The sequence below is a fragment of the Sus scrofa genome, chromosome 4 (assembly GCF_054392235.1).
Source record: "Sus scrofa isolate SSC_HxYL_T2T_F1_AM1 chromosome 4, Sscrofa_HxYL_maternal_Yorkshire_Landrace_v2.0, whole genome shotgun sequence".
Classification (NCBI taxonomy): domain Eukaryota; kingdom Metazoa; phylum Chordata; class Mammalia; order Artiodactyla; family Suidae; genus Sus; species Sus scrofa.
Genome location: NC_139386.1, coordinates 101,384,036 through 101,401,120, shown reverse-complemented (window position 1 = coordinate 101,401,120; position 17,085 = coordinate 101,384,036). Strand labels below are relative to the sequence as shown.

General features: G+C 43.4%; 1 protein-coding gene across 1 annotated transcript; it reads right to left on the bottom strand.

The window, feature by feature from the left end:
• Positions 1-15,332: 15,332 nt before the first annotated feature.
• LOC100152299 (late cornified envelope protein 3D-like) lies at positions 15,333-16,550 on the bottom strand. Its single transcript, XM_013997120.2, has 2 exons — positions 16,416-16,550; positions 15,333-15,882 (listed from the first exon to the last, which is right to left on the bottom strand). The coding sequence occupies exon 2, from the start codon at positions 15,859-15,861 to the stop codon at positions 15,571-15,573; it is 291 nt and encodes a 96-aa protein (XP_013852574.1). The 5' UTR covers positions 15,862-15,882; positions 16,416-16,550; the 3' UTR covers positions 15,333-15,570.
• Positions 16,551-17,085: the final 535 nt, after the last annotated feature.

Below are 17,085 nucleotides of genomic sequence, written 5' to 3'. Positions count from 1 at the left end.
AGGAAATGACAGATATCAGAAGCATTTGTCCAGAAGGAAGAAGACGTGTCAGACCTGGGTGATGTATTGGGACTTCAAAAGAGGAAGCAACTGGGGTGTCTCTGAGGCTTTGTGGCTGGTGCTTGGGAAAAGGTGATACCATTGACAAAACAGAGAAGTCAGGAGACAGGAGCTGTGGGAAGAGGAGTGATGTGAGTTTGGTTCAGGACATGTTGGGTTTGAGGTGCTAGTAAAACATGACCATGAGGTGGGATGTGGGGGCTTGAGATGTAGATACAGGATCCCTGAAAATTTATATAAACACATAAAAATAAGTTATCCCGAGGTGAGCATCAAGTCCTTGGGAATGAATGTTGTCCCACCACCTCAGTGAAAGTTATCAAGAAAGCAGACCTGGTTTGTCTGTCTTATTCATTACATTCCTCAGTGTAAAGAACAGAGATGAGTCCATAGAAAATGCTCAGTCAATATGTGTTGGGTGAATGAGTGAATGAATGAATGAAGGGGCAAAGAGAAAGTCCAAGAGTTGAGCAGAGGGGACAATTGAGCAGGTAGGGGGGAAACTGAGTTCCAAGGGAAGAGAGCAAAGGTAAAGTCAGAGAAATTATTCAGAGATTTGGACTAGACAATTCGAAATACTATTTTTGGGTCTTAGATTCTCAAAATCCAGGTGGAGGAGAATCCGTGCAGTGCAGGATTGGAGAAGTTAAGGATGTTGTCCAAATCAGGTTAATTCCACAGGACCTTTCTTCCTATTGCAAGATCCATCTGGGACTTTTTAAATCGTTGAACAGTTACAATAAGAGATTCCATCTGGAGGGATAGCAGTTTCATCTCAATTAAAATGGAACAGGTTGAACAGGAAAACTGGCATTCATATTGAGTGAGGAAGACACCCTGTCTAATGACGCTGGAAAAGAGAAGAATGATTAGGCCCTGATGAATCTGAAATATGTCAGCTTGCCTCAGAATGTGTGATAGTCCAACCTTGAAAAGCAAGTATCTCCTCTTCTCGTGTAGATATTGCATCAGAGCAAGAGCTATGATGACCAATGTATCTCATTTAATGATGTGTTTTACTCTTAAGAATATGTTAGATCTACTGCCAATAATGTAACTATATCAGCTCTGCATGTTTGGAAACTTAGTTTGTGGTGCTTAAAGGCTATTCTTCTGTGAATATGAAATGTGATTACATGTACCTAAAAGTCAGGAATTAACCTTCTCCCTCTATGCCCCACGCCCATCCAGTGATTTTTCTATTCATTCATAAAGGCAATCGTTCATTCATCAAAACCTTATGAGATCCTACTGTATTGAGAACTATATCCAGTCTCTTGGGACAGAAGATGATGGAAGGTAAGATGAAAAAAAGAATGTTTATGTATGTGTGACTGGGTCACTTTGCTGTACAGCAGAAATTGGCATAACACTATAAATCAACTACAATAAAAAAGAAAGAAAAAGAAATAAAGCACATTAAAAAAACTTATCGATCCACTTACTACAGGCTAGGTACTGTATGATTCAAGCACGTAACTCCAGTAGTTCAACGGGAGAGTCAAATGTCATAACACAGTGTGATAAGGCTTGAAGTCAGCACCACCCAGAAGGGCCCTTTCATCTGGCTGAGGGGCTGGCAAATCATACTGTTTCAGCTTAGTTTTAAAGGATGTGGAGGAGTTGGCCAGGCTGAGAAGAGAGGAAAAAAATGTTTAGGTTAAGTAAACAGCCTTAAGGGTAAAGGCTGGAAGGGTGAGTGCATGCTTTGTAGCCAAAAATGTTGCTTGGCTGAAGCTGGAGGAAGTCAGGGCAGGTGAGATTATACAGCTGGTCAGGGAATAGATAAGGCAGGGCCTTTCCAATGGCCCAAAGTTCCTGGAACTTTATCCTGGAGGCCTGGTGACAGTTTGGGAATCATTAGGTCTCGCTCCCATGTTTTTAATCATATCAAAGTTATCTTAACTTAAAAAATGGGGGCGTTAACTTTACCTCCAGCTACCCTGCCTGTGTATCTTTTCTTTTCCTTAATGTCTTCTCCAGATTTCAAAGAGTACCAGTCATTGTTTTACTTTTGATGAAATCTTCCTTGGTCCCATCTGAATAACGCTTTTCCTGCCAACCACTGTGCTAGATGGTCTTCCTTGGGGTCACCAAGTCATCGCTCAAGCTCTCCATCCAGTGGCCTTCCATCAGTCCCGGGATTCCAGCCCTCTGTGCACCATTGCCCACAGTGGATCAGCTTCTGCACCATAAGTAATTAATTAACTAAGTCTTTTTAGGGCCGCACCCACAGCATATGTAAGTTCCCAGGCTAGGGGTCAAATCAGAGCTGTAGCTACCGGCCTACGCCATAGCCACAGCAACGCCAGATCCCAGCTGCGTCTTCGACCTACACCACAGTTCACGGCAACGCCGGATCCCCAACCCACTGAGCAAGGCCAGGGATGGAACCTGCAACCTCATGGTTCCTAGTCGGATTCATTAACCACTGCACCACGATGAGAACTCCCCATCACACTTTTATTGAGGGCCTAAAATGTGCTGGGCTCCTGGTTAGGATTTCCAACAGGAAGATACAATCTCGGTGATTATGTGGATGTCTCCAAAATTTCTGGCTCCAGGTGTGACATTTCATGCAAATTACAGGTTGAAAAATCTCTGGTTCTCATGGAATAGTTTCATTTGATTATCTTAGACACACCCCATACTAAATGTAACTACCTCTCAGACTATTTTTTTTCCTTGAGATTTTTTTTTAAAAGGCAGCGCCTGCAGCATATGGAAGTTCCTAGGCTATGGGTCAGATTGGAGCTGCAGCTGCCGTCCCACACCACAGCCACAGCAACGGTGCTTTGGCGACCTGAGCCGAGGCTTGTGGATCCTTAACCCACTGAACGAGGCCAGGGATCACACCTGCATCCTCATGGACACTATGTTGGGTTCTTAACCTACTGAACCACAATGGGAACTTCACCTTCAGAGTTATCTACTTCAGATGATGAGGCCACGTCACCATCTACATTAAAAACTGCAGTGAAATATTTGAGTCTTGTCTTTCCCTTGCTCATGTGTCTAACCAATTGCCAAACTGTATTGCTTTTTTACTTCCCAGTTACTCTCTCTTTTGACTCCTTTCTTTATTTTCTTCCTTTCTTTTTCTTCCTTCCTTCCTTCCTTTCTTTCTTTCTTTCTTTCTTTCTTTCTTTCTTTCTTTCTTTCTTTCTTTCTTTCTTTCTTTCTTTCTTCCATCCTTCCTTCCTTCCTTCCTTCCTTCCTTCCTTCCTTCCTTCCTTTCTTTCTTTCTTTCTTTCTTTCTTTCTTTCTTTCTTTCTTTCTTTCTTTCTTTCTTTCTTTCTTTCTTTCTTTCTTTTTTCTTTCTTTCTCTTTTTAGGGCCACACCTGAAGCATACAGAATTTCCCAGGCTAGGGGTCAAATTGGAGCTACAGCTACAGGCCTACGCCACAGCCACAGCAATGCAGGATCTGAGCTGCGTCTGCAACCTACACCACAACTCATGGCAATGCTGGATCCTTAACCCACTGAGCAAGGCCACGGATTGAATCTGCATCCTCACGGATGCTAGTCAGATTCGTTAAGATGAGCTCATAATTCAAAATTACAAAGCATGCAGGAAAACAATCTACCATGAGGTTGTCTTCAGTGGAACTTTATCTGTGGGCATTTTATGTAGTTTTTTGAGGACAAGTCCCTCTAGATTAATTTTGGGTTGGTTTCTGTCAAATAACCCAAGTCATCTGCCTGGGACCAATTTTCACTTTAATTACTCAGATTAGGTATTCTCAGACCACATGTATGGTATATTTTGGAAAAACGGCAAACTGATAGGAGGCACAGGCCTGTGGTTATAAGTTAGAAAGTTCTTTGGAGTTCCTATTGTGGTGCAGCAGAAATGAATCCGACTAGGAAACATGAGGTTTTGGGTTTGATCCCTGGGCTCGCTCAGTGGGTTAAGGATCCAGCGTTGCCGTGAGCTGTGGTGTAAGTCGCAGATGAGGCTCTGATCCTGAGTTGCTGTGTGGTTGTGGTGTAGGCTGGCAGCTGCAGCTCCCATTAGACCCCTAGCCTGGGAACCTCCATGTGCTGCGAGTGTGGCCCTAGAAAAGACAAAAGACAAAAGATTAAAAGAAAAAAAGAAGAAAGCTCCCTCTCTCTCTTTTCCATAAGCCAGGCTAAGGTGGACTAGCTTCCCTGGGTCTGAGTTCTCCTTTTTCTGGTCCCTTTTTCACTGTGGATGTTCTCTTTGTTGCTCCCAACATTGTCTCTTTCTTGTCATAACCTTAGATCTCAAACCACTGGAAAATGAATCCCCTTGCCCTCAGGCAGTTTGCATATCCATTTATGCGTTTCTTACAATTGTTTGGTTTTAAATTCTCCCTTGAATTATAAGACTTGAGGTTTTTTTTAAACTTGCTTGCAAGCATCTATACACATTAAAAGAATATTTGTTCCATTTTACCTAACACTTGGGATGGTTATAGTGTAAAGATTTTAGAGTTTTATAATGAGTGTTATCGCTAGAACCAGTAGTTGATTTTTGAAAGTTTCAGGCTGTCTCAGCTGTGCTAAAGGAAATTACGGTAAAGAATGCCTGCTTTTCTTAGTGCAGAGCGTGCTCTGGGAGCTGTTGTGAAGGGATCGCTTGAACTTGACATGAGAGAACCTCAAAAGGGAGCCAAGACCCAAGGACCAATTAATTGTTAATTCTCATTCCATTGCTAAGTAAGGCAGATTTCCTTTTTTTTTTTTGTCTTTTTTTGCCTTTTCTCGGGCCGCTCCTGCGGCATATGGAGGTTCCCAGGCTAGAGGTCGAATCGAGCTACAGCTGCCAGCCTACGCCACAGCCACAGCAACACCAGATCCTTTACCCACTGAGCAAGGCCAGAGATGGAACCCGCAACCTCATGGTTCCTAGTCGGATTCGTTAACCACTGCGCCACGACGGGAACTCCAAGGCAGATTTCTTATACAACTACCAGACTCTAGGCTTCTTGAGGACAATGGTTGTATCTTGCACGTCTTGGTGTTTCCCTGACAGCTCAGCCGTACAATTTGTATGTAGCAGTTGCTCAAAAACAACTGCTGATTGATTGTTGACAGCATGAGCTCTATAATTTAATCCTCGCTTTGTACTTTGTCTTCATCAGAGAATTACATCAAGGTGTGGTGCCTTCTCAATACAAAGGAGCACATTAACCCTGTGCTCCACCTAGTCCAGAAACATATGAAAAATGCCTGGGCTCATTTTTGACATTATATCCATTCCATAGCTAATTCACAATCAGTATTAAAGAAGAAGTTATTACTGTATTACCTGTTTGATGAAAAGTATGTTTTATTGATTTATTTTCAGGACCACACCCATGGCATATGGAGGTTCCCAGGCTAGGGGTCGAATTGGAGCTGTAGCTGCCAGCCTACGCCACAGCCATAGCAATACCAGATCCGAGCCACGTCTGCGACCTACACCACAGCTCACAGCAACACCGGATCCTTAACCCACTGAGCAAGGCTAGGGATTGAACCCATGTCCTCAGGATGCTAGTTGGATTTATCAAACACTGAGCCATGACGGGAACTCCTAAAAATATGTTTGTTTGTTTTTTTTCAATTTAGGGGTTAAGTCCAAAATTCACAGTATCTTTAACATTTGAAAGGATTATTATAAACCATGTGGTAGGATTACTGGTTTAATGCAGAAAAAATTCCCTCCGCAGAAACCTGGCCAATGATTAAACCCATCCAGAGATAGTACATTAACTCATTGCCTCGCCAGACAGTTTATTTCATTTTGAAAATTATAATTTGTTAGGCAATCTTTATATTAAGTTTTTAGTAATGTAACTTTTTTCTTATTTAATAGTTTTATTCATAGTAGAAAAATGCAAGTATAAATAAACAAAATATAAAACGATGTATAAGTCTATCATCCACAGGTAGCCCTTTGTACACCTGGTTGCGTATATCTCCAGATCTTTCTCTATGCAAACAGTTTTTTTTTAAGTTAAAAAATTTTAATTGAAGTGTAGTTGTTTTATAGTGTTGTAAACGTTTACAATGATTTCTTTCAGGTGTACAGCAAAATGATTCAGTTATACATGTATTTATGTATTCTTTTTCAGATTCTTTTCCCTTAAAGGTTACTACAAAATATTGAGTATAGTTCCCTGTGCCACACAGTAGGTCCTTGTTGGTGCTCTATTTTATCTTAGTAGCGTGTATATGTTAATTCCAAACTCTGAATTTATCCCTCCTCCCTCCTTTCCCCTTCAGTCATTGTAAGTCTATTTTCCATGTCTACGGGTTTATTTATTCCAGTGGTGAATGCTATTTTTTCATCTGAACTTTACCCAATAATATATTATGACATTTTTTCATGACGACGAACCCTCATCCATTGCATACGTTGATGCTGGACTCATTTTCCATTTTATGGATAGTTCATCATCTATTTAACTCCTTATTGCTGGATATTGTCTTGCCTCCTGTGTGTCGCTATAATTAAATATGCTGAAATGCACCCGTAATTTATTCATTCAACAACTATTTACTAAGCCATCCTAACTCTGTCTAGCACTATTCTAGGTGTGGAGGATTCAGAAAGGGGGACAAAGTTCCTGCCCTCAGTGAGAATCTTTGAAGAAGGGAGAGAAAGATGAAAGTAAACAAACACACCGCAAACAAGACGATCACGAATAGTGATAATTGATAGGAGGCAATAAAACAAGGTAATCAGACAGAAAGTGATGGGGTCGAGGCTGTAATTTAGGGAGGGAAGGTACCCTGGGTCACATAGCCAGCAGGTGAACCTTAGATGAACCTGAGGAAGAGGAACTGCTGCATGTTGTACTAAGCTAGCCTCCCACCACGGTGTAGAGGGCCTGCTTCTTGGCATCCTTACCGATGCTGGCTCCCTATGTTGAGTGTTACATATGTTGGATCTTACTATGTGGAGTCTGCCTGGCCTGCAGGGATCAGCTCAGGACTAGCCATCCGCTCTCTATTTGCCTTGGCAATATTCTCCCTCATGCACCTAAACGTCATACTTTACAAAGAACTTCCACGTGCTAACCTAGCATATTAACTATTTTGTTTGGTTTTTATTGCTTTCATTGCGGAAAATTTCAAAGCTGCACAAAAAGAGATAGACTAGGATAATGAGCCCCTAGGACTCAGATTTTAAAAAATAACATTTTGCCTGTATTGTTTCATTTGCTCCTCCCATTCCATTTGGCCCTGTAGAAATTTTCTTTTCTGATTTATTTTAGGCAAAGCCTACACATCACATTTTTCCTTACCCATAAATACTGAGGTATGTATCTTGAAGATATAATAATTTTTTTTCTCATCCAACTTCTGCTAACAGAAGTAATGATCCTTTCGTATCATGTGACACAGCGCACATTCACATTTCCACAGTTATCTAAAAAAAATGTGGACTTAAAGTTGGTTTTTTGAATCAGGATATAAACAAGGTCCACATGTTTGGGTTGATGTATCGCTTAAATTTCTTCTTCTAATCTGTAGCAGTCCCCTTCCTCTTTCATTCATTTACTTTTGTTTTGTTTTTGTTTTTTGACCATGACCACAACATGTGGAAGTTCCCAGGCCAGGGATTAAACCCACACCACAGCTACAACCCAAGCAACAGCAGTGACAACACTGGAATCCCAACCTGCTGAGCCACCAGGGAACTCCAGCATATCATTTACTTTTCATTTACTTTTTAAAGAAACAAATTATTTATCTTAAAGAATTTCTCATATTTTGATTGCAACTGATTGCTTTTGTCTGGTGTTTTGGTGTCATTTAGCTTTTTTTGAGGATGTCCCTGCATTTCCAAGTATTGTAAACTGACAATTAGATCTAGAAGAAATTCAAGTTTATTTATTTAGGGCACACAAGCATCAAATGTAGTGTTATGTACTTATTGCACAACATAGGAGATACGTATTGTCTAGACTTTCTACTTTAATGAAATTGAGATCAACCTGAAGCATCATCCATTCATTCATTATAAAGTCCATAACTCTTTCACCTACTGCTAAAATCACATATCGATCATTGTTGCTAGACCCATCATTTCTTTAGTGGTTAATAAATGGTGATTTTCTAATTCTATCATTCATTCTTTAACTGTAATTGTTTTTTTATCAATAGTCACTTTCCTCATCAACTATGTAGTAGCCTGAAATACAGATTAAATAAGAAAGACGGAATAAATGCTAAAATCTTTCTCTTGCTAATTTTTGGAATAATGAGTTAGAAGCCTAACAATTTCCAGAGATAACCATTTTTTGAAGAAAAAGTATCATTATGGACGCATCGATTTCTCTATTTTTTAATGCAGCTTGATAAATTGTAATGATTATTCTTTTTGATTCTCAAACTGTTCCTTTTTTTAAGTTCCTTGTGTAGACCCCAGTGGTCTACACAGCTTCTTTGCTTTCTGGTATAATAAGATGTCACAGGATCTTTTTTTTTTTTTTGTCTTTTGTCTTTTTAGGGCCAAACCTGCGGCATATGAATATTCCCAGGCTAGGAGTCGAATTGGAGCTGTAGCTGCTGGCCTACACCACAGTCACAGCAACGTGAGATCCGAGCCGTGTCTTCGTCCTACACCACAGCTCACAGCGACGTCAGATCCTTAACCCACTGAGCAAGGCCAGGGATTGAACCTGCATCCTTATGGCTGCCAGTCAGATTCATTTCCGATGAGCCACGATGGGAACTCCATCCAGGATCATCTTGAGCATCTCCTGCCTCGGATCTAGCCTCAGACATTTCTCCAAGGAGTCCCAATTTCTTTTAGTGAGGAATGGTATTTAGAGACCTTAATATAGGCACTATGGGGGGAGTTCCCTTTTGGCTCAGTGGGTTAAGGACCCAGCATTGTCGTTGCAGTGGCTTGGGTCATTGCTGTGGCACAGGTTTGTTCCTGGCCAGGGAACTTCTGGATGCTGCAGTAAAAATAAAATAAAATAAAATAAAAACAAACAAAAAATAGGGGGACTATGGGTGAAAAATACTACTAATTTTTATTTATCTTTTTTTAGTGGATAACACTAGGAAATACCTTTTTTCAAGGAAAAATCATGAATAACAATATTTCAATTCAAATTAACATTTTAGGTTACATACTTCTTTCACATTATTCTTGTATCATTTTCCTCTTATGTTAAAAATTTTAGTCTTGGTTCTATCCTACGATATAACTAAAATATTATTCAAATGGTAATACCAGTATTACTAATGATAAAGCCATTCACCCTGTGTAAGATTTCTTTGAGACTCTTTTCATTCTTGGAATAAAAGTGTAGAGTCAAAATATTGTGTTTTAAAAGTTATTTGAAATAATTTTCTTTTCTCAATGTAGTTAAGCCATCAACCTCATATACAGTTAGACACATTTCTAGACGTTTGTTTTCACTGTTTGCAGGTTTTTAAATTTAATACTTGTGTTTTAAAACATGTACTAACCACTTATATTATTCTGAAGTCAAAATTATAAAACAAAGTACATTCATCCAAGCCCAGTTTTTTTCCTTGTCCCACCTCCCTCTCCTATACACAATCATTTTCATCAGTTCTAGGTTTAGCCCACAGATTCTTTAACTCAATCTTATCTTAACACATTCATGTAGGCAGTAAAGTGATTATTATTATTATCATTTCCATCATAGAGGAAACCAAGAGCACAAGAACCAAATACTGTGCTCCTTCCCCATGCCCCATACTCCCCCTACAGGTGGTCTGAAAAATTTCACCAAGGAGGTACATCCATCTGGTCACCCTTAGATTAGACATCCAAATTAAACAGACTCCTTGTTTCAGTAATTACTCTTCCTACACTAAAATTATGCAAAATAAGTATTCCAGCTATTTTTGGACTCCAGGTATTGCTTGATGTCTAGAGCTAGAGAAACACGTGGGTAATGATGTGTGAATAGCGTCTGTGTATTTGTGTGTGTGTTGTTAGGGAGACAAATGATCGCCCAAAGCTGTCCTTTTCTGTTAATATCTACTATGGCAGCATGGAACTGAGCTACACAACAGCAGAATCTCTGGAATCACCTTTTAGAAAGATGTGGGAACCATTTACAAGAGGAAAGTATTTTTTAAATGAATGAGGATGGAAGTTCAGAAAACAACATGATGTCCCAGTTTGTCCCAAAGTGTAGTTTCGGTATTTTTAGCAATAAAAACTCATAAAATCTTTTATGAGTTTAACATTACCATAGGTTTATTATTACTTTTTCCTTCTAATTTAATTTTAAGTTGCATTGACAACTAGAAAGAAAATAGGGACTACAACTTTCCTAGGAGGTGAGTGCACAAATGCAACAGCGTAAAAATCCTTTCGTATTGTTTATCACCAAAATGTTCTCCCTTGCCCCCATCCTGCACTGGAAACTGGGGGAGCCAGAGGAGCAGAGGAGCAGGGAGATGCCTGCAACCTTCTTCTAAAGGTGAACATGCAAAATCCACCTAAGCTTCCCCCCTGCTTTGTTCTACTTCCTAAGACACCGAGGGGAAGAAGGTTTTCGTAGAAAGGGGCCTGATGGAGGGTCAGAATAGTGCCCCCCAAAGAGGTGGCTCTCCCAACATGCCTTCTCTGCCTAGAAAGTATCCAAGGAAATGTCCCCATGACATTAGTTTGAGGTTCTGTTTGTGCCTTTGAAATAAGCTTCAATGGAAGTGTGTTTCCATGTCGTAGGTAGTCATATGTATACAATTTATTAAGTTATTTCTATTTTAAACAATCACGAAAGTGATGAAATGTCAATAGAGAGCAGTGAGAAGTGGCAACGCAAGTAGCCTGGGAAAAGTCAATTACAAGGTTAGGGCCAGAGCAACTGCCTTTATCAGTGGCCAGGGAGTAGGCCAATCTGAGCATCTGCAAGGACTTGGGGCAAATTGTGGGACTGGGTTCCTTCTCTCAGAGCCGATGGCAGGACCTGGGGAGGCTGCTCACAGGGGCAACAATCCCTCGCTCCTTCTGGATAAGAGGCCGCACTTTCCCCGCACAGCAGTGGGGCGTAGAGGCAGTCACTCACTCAGGATGCCTTGGGAAGAGTAGTGATGTCTGCATCTTCAATGATAAAACAAGGAGGAGATAACTTTTCCAGCACTGATGCATAAAGCTCTTTCTTCCTCTGGGCCAGGCAATTCTTTTTTTTCTTTTTTTTGTCTTTTCTAGGGCCACTCCCACAGCATATGGAGGTTCCCAGGCTAGGGGTCGAATCGGAGTTACAGCCACCAGCATACACCAGAATCACAGCAACACGGGATCCGAGCCGCGTCTGCAACCCACAACACAGCTCACAACAAAGCTGGATCCTTAACTCACTGAGCAAGGCCAGGGATTGAACCCACAACCTCATGGTTCTTAGTTTGATTCGTTAACCACTGAGCCATGATGGGAACTCCATGGGCCAGGCAATTCTTAAGACCCCTGGTTCTTAGGAATCTCACACTGCTTAATTACTTTCTCTTAAAAATAAACTTTTTCCCTATAATTAAAGAACATTAGCTGAACTTTTGAAAACCAGGGAAACATGAAAAAAGTCACACAAACATGTGACTATAAGGTTGGCAACACCTGCATACTGTCTAGGCTGCTTTTTCACATTACGTCATGAGAATTTGTCCTTCTTTAAAAGTGATTTTAATGAATAAGCAATATTTCATCCATTTTATAGATGCACAATATTTTAGGTAACTATTCCTTTCTTGGACATTGAAAGAAGCTCTGCTTTATTGCTCCTCTAAAGAATGAGACACACATTTTAAAAAATTCCATTGATTTAAATGGAGGCAGTTTTCTAGCAAGTTACTTTTCTGCTATATTAAGTGGCTTTTAAAGTTTTGGGGACACATTGTTAAATTGGCCACTACCACTGCCTTGTGTGTGCCCATCCCTTACAACCTCAAATGTCCTGAATCTGACAATTATAAAAAACAGGTAGAAAATCTTTTATTTATTAAGGAAGCTGAACATATTTTTATATTTATTGGCCATTTACAGTTCTATAAATTGCCTTTATCCTTTCTCAATTTTTCGAAATTGTGAATTAATTTTTTATTCCTTAATATGTCAGGACATTTTGCATTTGTGCTATGTAGGAGTTATGTAGCATTAATTATAACAATATAGTTATCGAATAAATACCATAGACACTTTTACTCTGTGTGTTGTTGCCTTTTTAAAGCCTGCGTTAGGGTAATTTTTGTCCCCCGGAGTTGCAAACAGTGAGGTTAGCTGCGGCAGCCTGCCACTGATTTGGAAGCTGCCTCTGGGGAAGGACAGAGGAAAGCCCATCGCAGGTGGCCGCTAGGTGGCTCTGGTCACTCTTGCAGTCCTCCACCTGCGACCTCGTGGCCTGCCCACGTGGGTGGAGCTGCCTTTGCGGCTGATTCCCTTTCCCTGTACTTAGCCACCCTCCTGATAACTGTCTTTGACCCAGTCCGCCTTTTCTGGGAGCTATGTGCCTTTGCGCAGATTTCACTCCATGCGTTGGGGCTGCACCGTGTGGGTCCCTTTGGGTGGCTCTGGGAGCATATCTAGTACAGAGATTTCTGGGATCTCAAAGCACAGATGCCTAGCAATCAACACACAGGGCTTCGGGAGCCTGCTGCTGGCTCCCAACCTGGTCCATGCCGCTCTGATTCTGTTAGAGCAAGAGGTAGCACATCCTAAGTGCCAGTCAGTGTAAGGGGTGGGCGGGGCTGGGCTGGGCATTACAGAAATACTAGTGAGGGGAGGTGAGCAGAGCCCTCAGGGCTCACTTCCTAGTGCGGAGGCAGGTAGAGGAGCCAGCAGTCACAGGTGCTATAGTGGCGCCGCTCATGATTTTGATTGGACATGGGGAAGGGGAATGCATAGAGGGTCAGAAAAGAAGCGATTTCATGAAGGAATTGACATTTGGGTTGGCTCCAGCAGGATGGACAAAATGTCTCCAGGCCAAAGGGCATTCCAGACTAAGCATGTGTATGCAGCACAAGCCAGATTGAAGTGTTCCCTGAGTTTATCGATGCTACATATGTGCCAAGTAAATCCCAGGGCTCTCAAACCGCTGGAAACAAATCTGACTTTGAGGCCAAGTTTTCCTATCCTGGAACATCAGTGAGTGAGTGAGTGTGTGTGTGTGTGTGTGTGTATTATATTATCCATTCATCTGTTAACGGAAATTGAGTTTGATTCCCCCTTTTTTTCCCACTTTTGTGAAAAGTGCTGCTATGAACTAGAATGTACAAGTATCTGAGTCCCTGCCTTCAGTCCTTTGGAGTGTATACCTAGAAGTGAAATTCTGTGATGTCTTACTGGTTATTTTTTATCTTTTTAGGGCTGTACCTGCAGCATACGGAGGTTCCCAGGCTAGGGGTCCAATCGAAGCTGTTGCTACTGGCCTACACCAGAGCCACAGCAATGCCAGATCCAAGCTGTGTCTGCAACCTACACCACAGCTCACAGCAACGCCAGATCTTTAACCCACTGAACGAGGCCAGGGATCGAACCCATATCCTCATGGATACTAGTCGGGTTCGTTAACCACTGAGCCATGAAGGGAACTCCCCGGTTTTTTGTTTTATTTTAAGAAATAAAATAGGTGTGGCTGGTCATTTCCAATTTTCCAATATTTCACAATTTGCAGTCAATGGAAAATGTCACTCTTGGTTCACATGTAAAGTGATGGCTTCACTAAGGGGCTGGGGAGATGTAGTCAGTTGATGGCTGCACTATCTTCTAAAATCAGGGGCAACACCTCCCCCCACCATGGGTGCTGTTGCAGCTGTGACTTAGGTGGTTTAGAATCTTCGTGGTACTGAGTTAAGAAAAGCAATATTAAACACTTTGAGCTGGTCTGGAAAAAAGTAATTTAGATAGAATTCTATTGCTTGCTTTGAAGCGAATCAGGATAATACGGTGGTTGCATGGATAGTCTTGCAACCAGGCTGTGTGACCTTGTTGAGTTCAGAAAACATGCAACAACTCTGATTCCATACCTATAACAGGACACAAGAGAGACCTGACATGCAAGGGTTGTTGGGAGAAGAAATTGAGAAAGTGGATGCCAAGCAGTTGGAACCATGTCTGGCTCATAGTAGGTACTGAGTAAATATTTGATGTTATGATTATTTTTATTTTTAAAACCAGCAGCATCTCTCACATCCATTTTTTCTAATTTTCTCATGTAAGACACTTACAGAGTCCTGGACCCATTTCTCAGCATATAGAGCCACTTCAGAAGTTTTTAAATTTTTTTTGGCTTTTTAAAAAAATTTTTTAGGGCTGTACCTGCCACTCCTGGAAGTTCCCAGGCTAGGGGTCAAGTTGGAGCTGTAGCCACCAGCCTACACCACATCCACAGCAACACAGGATCTGAGCCTTGCCTAGGACCTACACCACAGCTCATAGCAACGACAGGTGCCTGACCCACTGAGTGAGGCCAGGGATTGAACCCACATCCTCATGGATACTAGTGGTTTTTTTTTTCCGCCTCACCCCAACAGGAACGCCAAGCGACTCAGTTTTAACACCCACCATTTAACTAGCCCAGATCTTTACTGAAGAAATTGAATTCATCGTCACCCCTGAGGCCTTCCTTTCCTTCCCTGGTCTCTCAACAACCTTTCTGCTGGTTTTTGGGTTCATCAGCTCCCCGATCCTGTCTTTTGGCTGTGGGTTCTGGAATACCCTTCTGTATTCAGATGGTGGTGGCCACCCTCTGCAGAGTCTGGGCTGAAGGGGGAGCATTTCCCACACCAGCTTAGGGGAAAATCAAGCCTTTCACTGGTGTGGAGTCAAAAACAGTACCCCTGCTCTTCTTCTTCTTCTTCTTCTTTTTTTCTTGCTTTTCAGGCTGTACCTGGGGCATATGGAGGTTTCCAGGCTAGGGGTCCAATTGGAGCTGCAGCTGCTGGCCTACACCACAGCCACAGCAATGTCAGATCTGAGCCACGTCAGTGACCTACACCACATCTCATGGCAATGCTGGATCCTTAACCCACTGAGCGGGGCCAGGGATCGAACCTGCGACTTCATGGATACTAGTTGTGTTCTTAACCCAGTGAGCCACAAGAGGAACTCCTGCACTCCTCCTCTTCTTGTCCACCATAAAGGCCCCTGTGGAGGAATTGGAGCTGCCGTTTTTCTGGTCTAGAATCAGGATCTGTTCCTTATGCACTGTAGAGGTGCCTGGAGGAGCAGAGGGGAAAGAGACTCAGAGCAGCCTGGTTGCAGCACAGTCACAGAGAGTCCAGTGGTGTTGAGGAAACAAAAACTTTATTCATTCATAGGGTTAGACATGGGTGATGACAATTGAGGGGCCGGGGACAGCAAGTTCCGGCAGAGTAGAAGTGGGCATCCTGGGGCTCCTGGAAAGTGGGTAGGAGGAGCCCTGCTGGGGGCTTGGCTGCTTTCCAGGAACATCCCAGCACAGACCAAGGGCACAGAGACTGGGTATTGGGAGCGAACACACCAGGCTGACGTGGTCCTTGGAATTTTGTTTCCTCGAAATCGCTTGTCTCAGCATCAGGAGCCCAGGTCAGCAGCAGCCCCCAGAGCCTTGGCCACAGCCAGAGCCCCCGGACTGCAGGCCACTGCCTCCGTCACAGGAGTCGGAGCTCAGGAGCCGGCATCGGTGGGACCGGCGGCGCCTGTGGGGGCTCAGGCAGCAGCCGCCCTCAGAGCTGGGGCCCCCGCAGCCCCCGGAGATGGGAGCACAGCCTGAGGAGGAGGCTGGAGGCCAACAGTGTGCCGGGCTCTTTGGGGGGCACTTGGGCGAGGGGCACTTGGGAGGGGGCTGGCACTGCTGCTGGTTCTGCTGGCAGGACATCGGGGCAGGAGGTCAGGGAGCCTGGAAGGATTAAAGGAAAAGGTCAGTGCAGAAGCTCCAGCCCAGTGTCTCCCCCGCTCTCAACAGTTTGACCAGGGCCTCGGCTCCCCAAACCTGCTGCTGCCCGAGCTGTGAGGTTCCAGAGGAAAATGGAAGTGGGTCTAAGTTCAGCTGACCTGGCAAGACAGTTCCCTCACTTCACCCTCCTTCCCAAACAACGCTGGCATCTTCTAACTGGGCCCCAAGTCTGTCTGCCTAGAGACCTGGAAGCAGATACGCCGCGCTGGGTAATGTCTCCCAGAGAAGGTCTCTGGGCGTGTGTGTTTCAGGATGAAGAGTGGAGGGGATGCTGAGAGGCAGGGCTCCGGTGTGCCACAGACCCAGGGCACCCTGCACGGGTTCCTTGCTCCCTGTCCCCTGGCCTGTCCCCAGCTGCTCCCCAGGGGCCTCTTCTTGCTGCCTCCACAGACACCTCCACTTCCATCTTCCCCACTACCTCTGAGCTTGTCTCCCCGACACTCCCGCTGAAGCTCTGTCCCCTTCCAGACACTCACCGAGGCAGAGGAGGCAGGAGGAGGCTGTTCCTGAGGAGGCTGTGGATGAGGCTCCTGGGGCAGGAGCCCTTTTATCCTGTGCTGGTTTGTGATGCATGGCCCAAGCATGCTGCTGCTTTCACAACCAGGGAGAGGGTAACCATGCCACACACTCCCATGCCTGGTCTCCAGCTTCTTCCTGCATGTTTGCCAAGATATCTGGTAAGAGGGCATCAGGAAATCTCAATGACTAGCCCGGAGTCGTGTTGGGGACCTGCCATTTCCCCTTTCACTCATTCAGCTCAGATGTTTTATTTTCAGCTCTGCCTCTTGCATTTTTGCTGGGCAGCAAGGCAGTGGCGCTGCATATGACACATTTCCTGACCTTGAGCGTTTCCAGTGTAACTGGACAGACATGACAGAAGCAAGCATATATGTCTGATACCATGTAATGTGTACTGTGATACACCTGTCTCCAGATACCTCGTCTTTTGTTGGGCAATTTCCAATTGCTGTGGGTATTCCCAGGCTAATAATGTCTTCACATGTAACTGGCTCCTGACTTCTGGAGATGTTGGGTGATCTGAGACCACTGGACCTGGGGATAAGATATGTTGGGAAACAGATGGAGGATAGGATTCAGGCCTTTTCTGGGCCAGGGGAGCCCTTAAGAGAACTAAGGTAGAATTAT

Coding starts and splice junctions, on each gene's coding strand:
- LOC100152299 (XM_013997120.2), bottom strand. CDS start 15,861: ATGTCCTGCCAGCAGAACCAGCAGCAGTGCCAGCCCCCTCCCAAGTGC.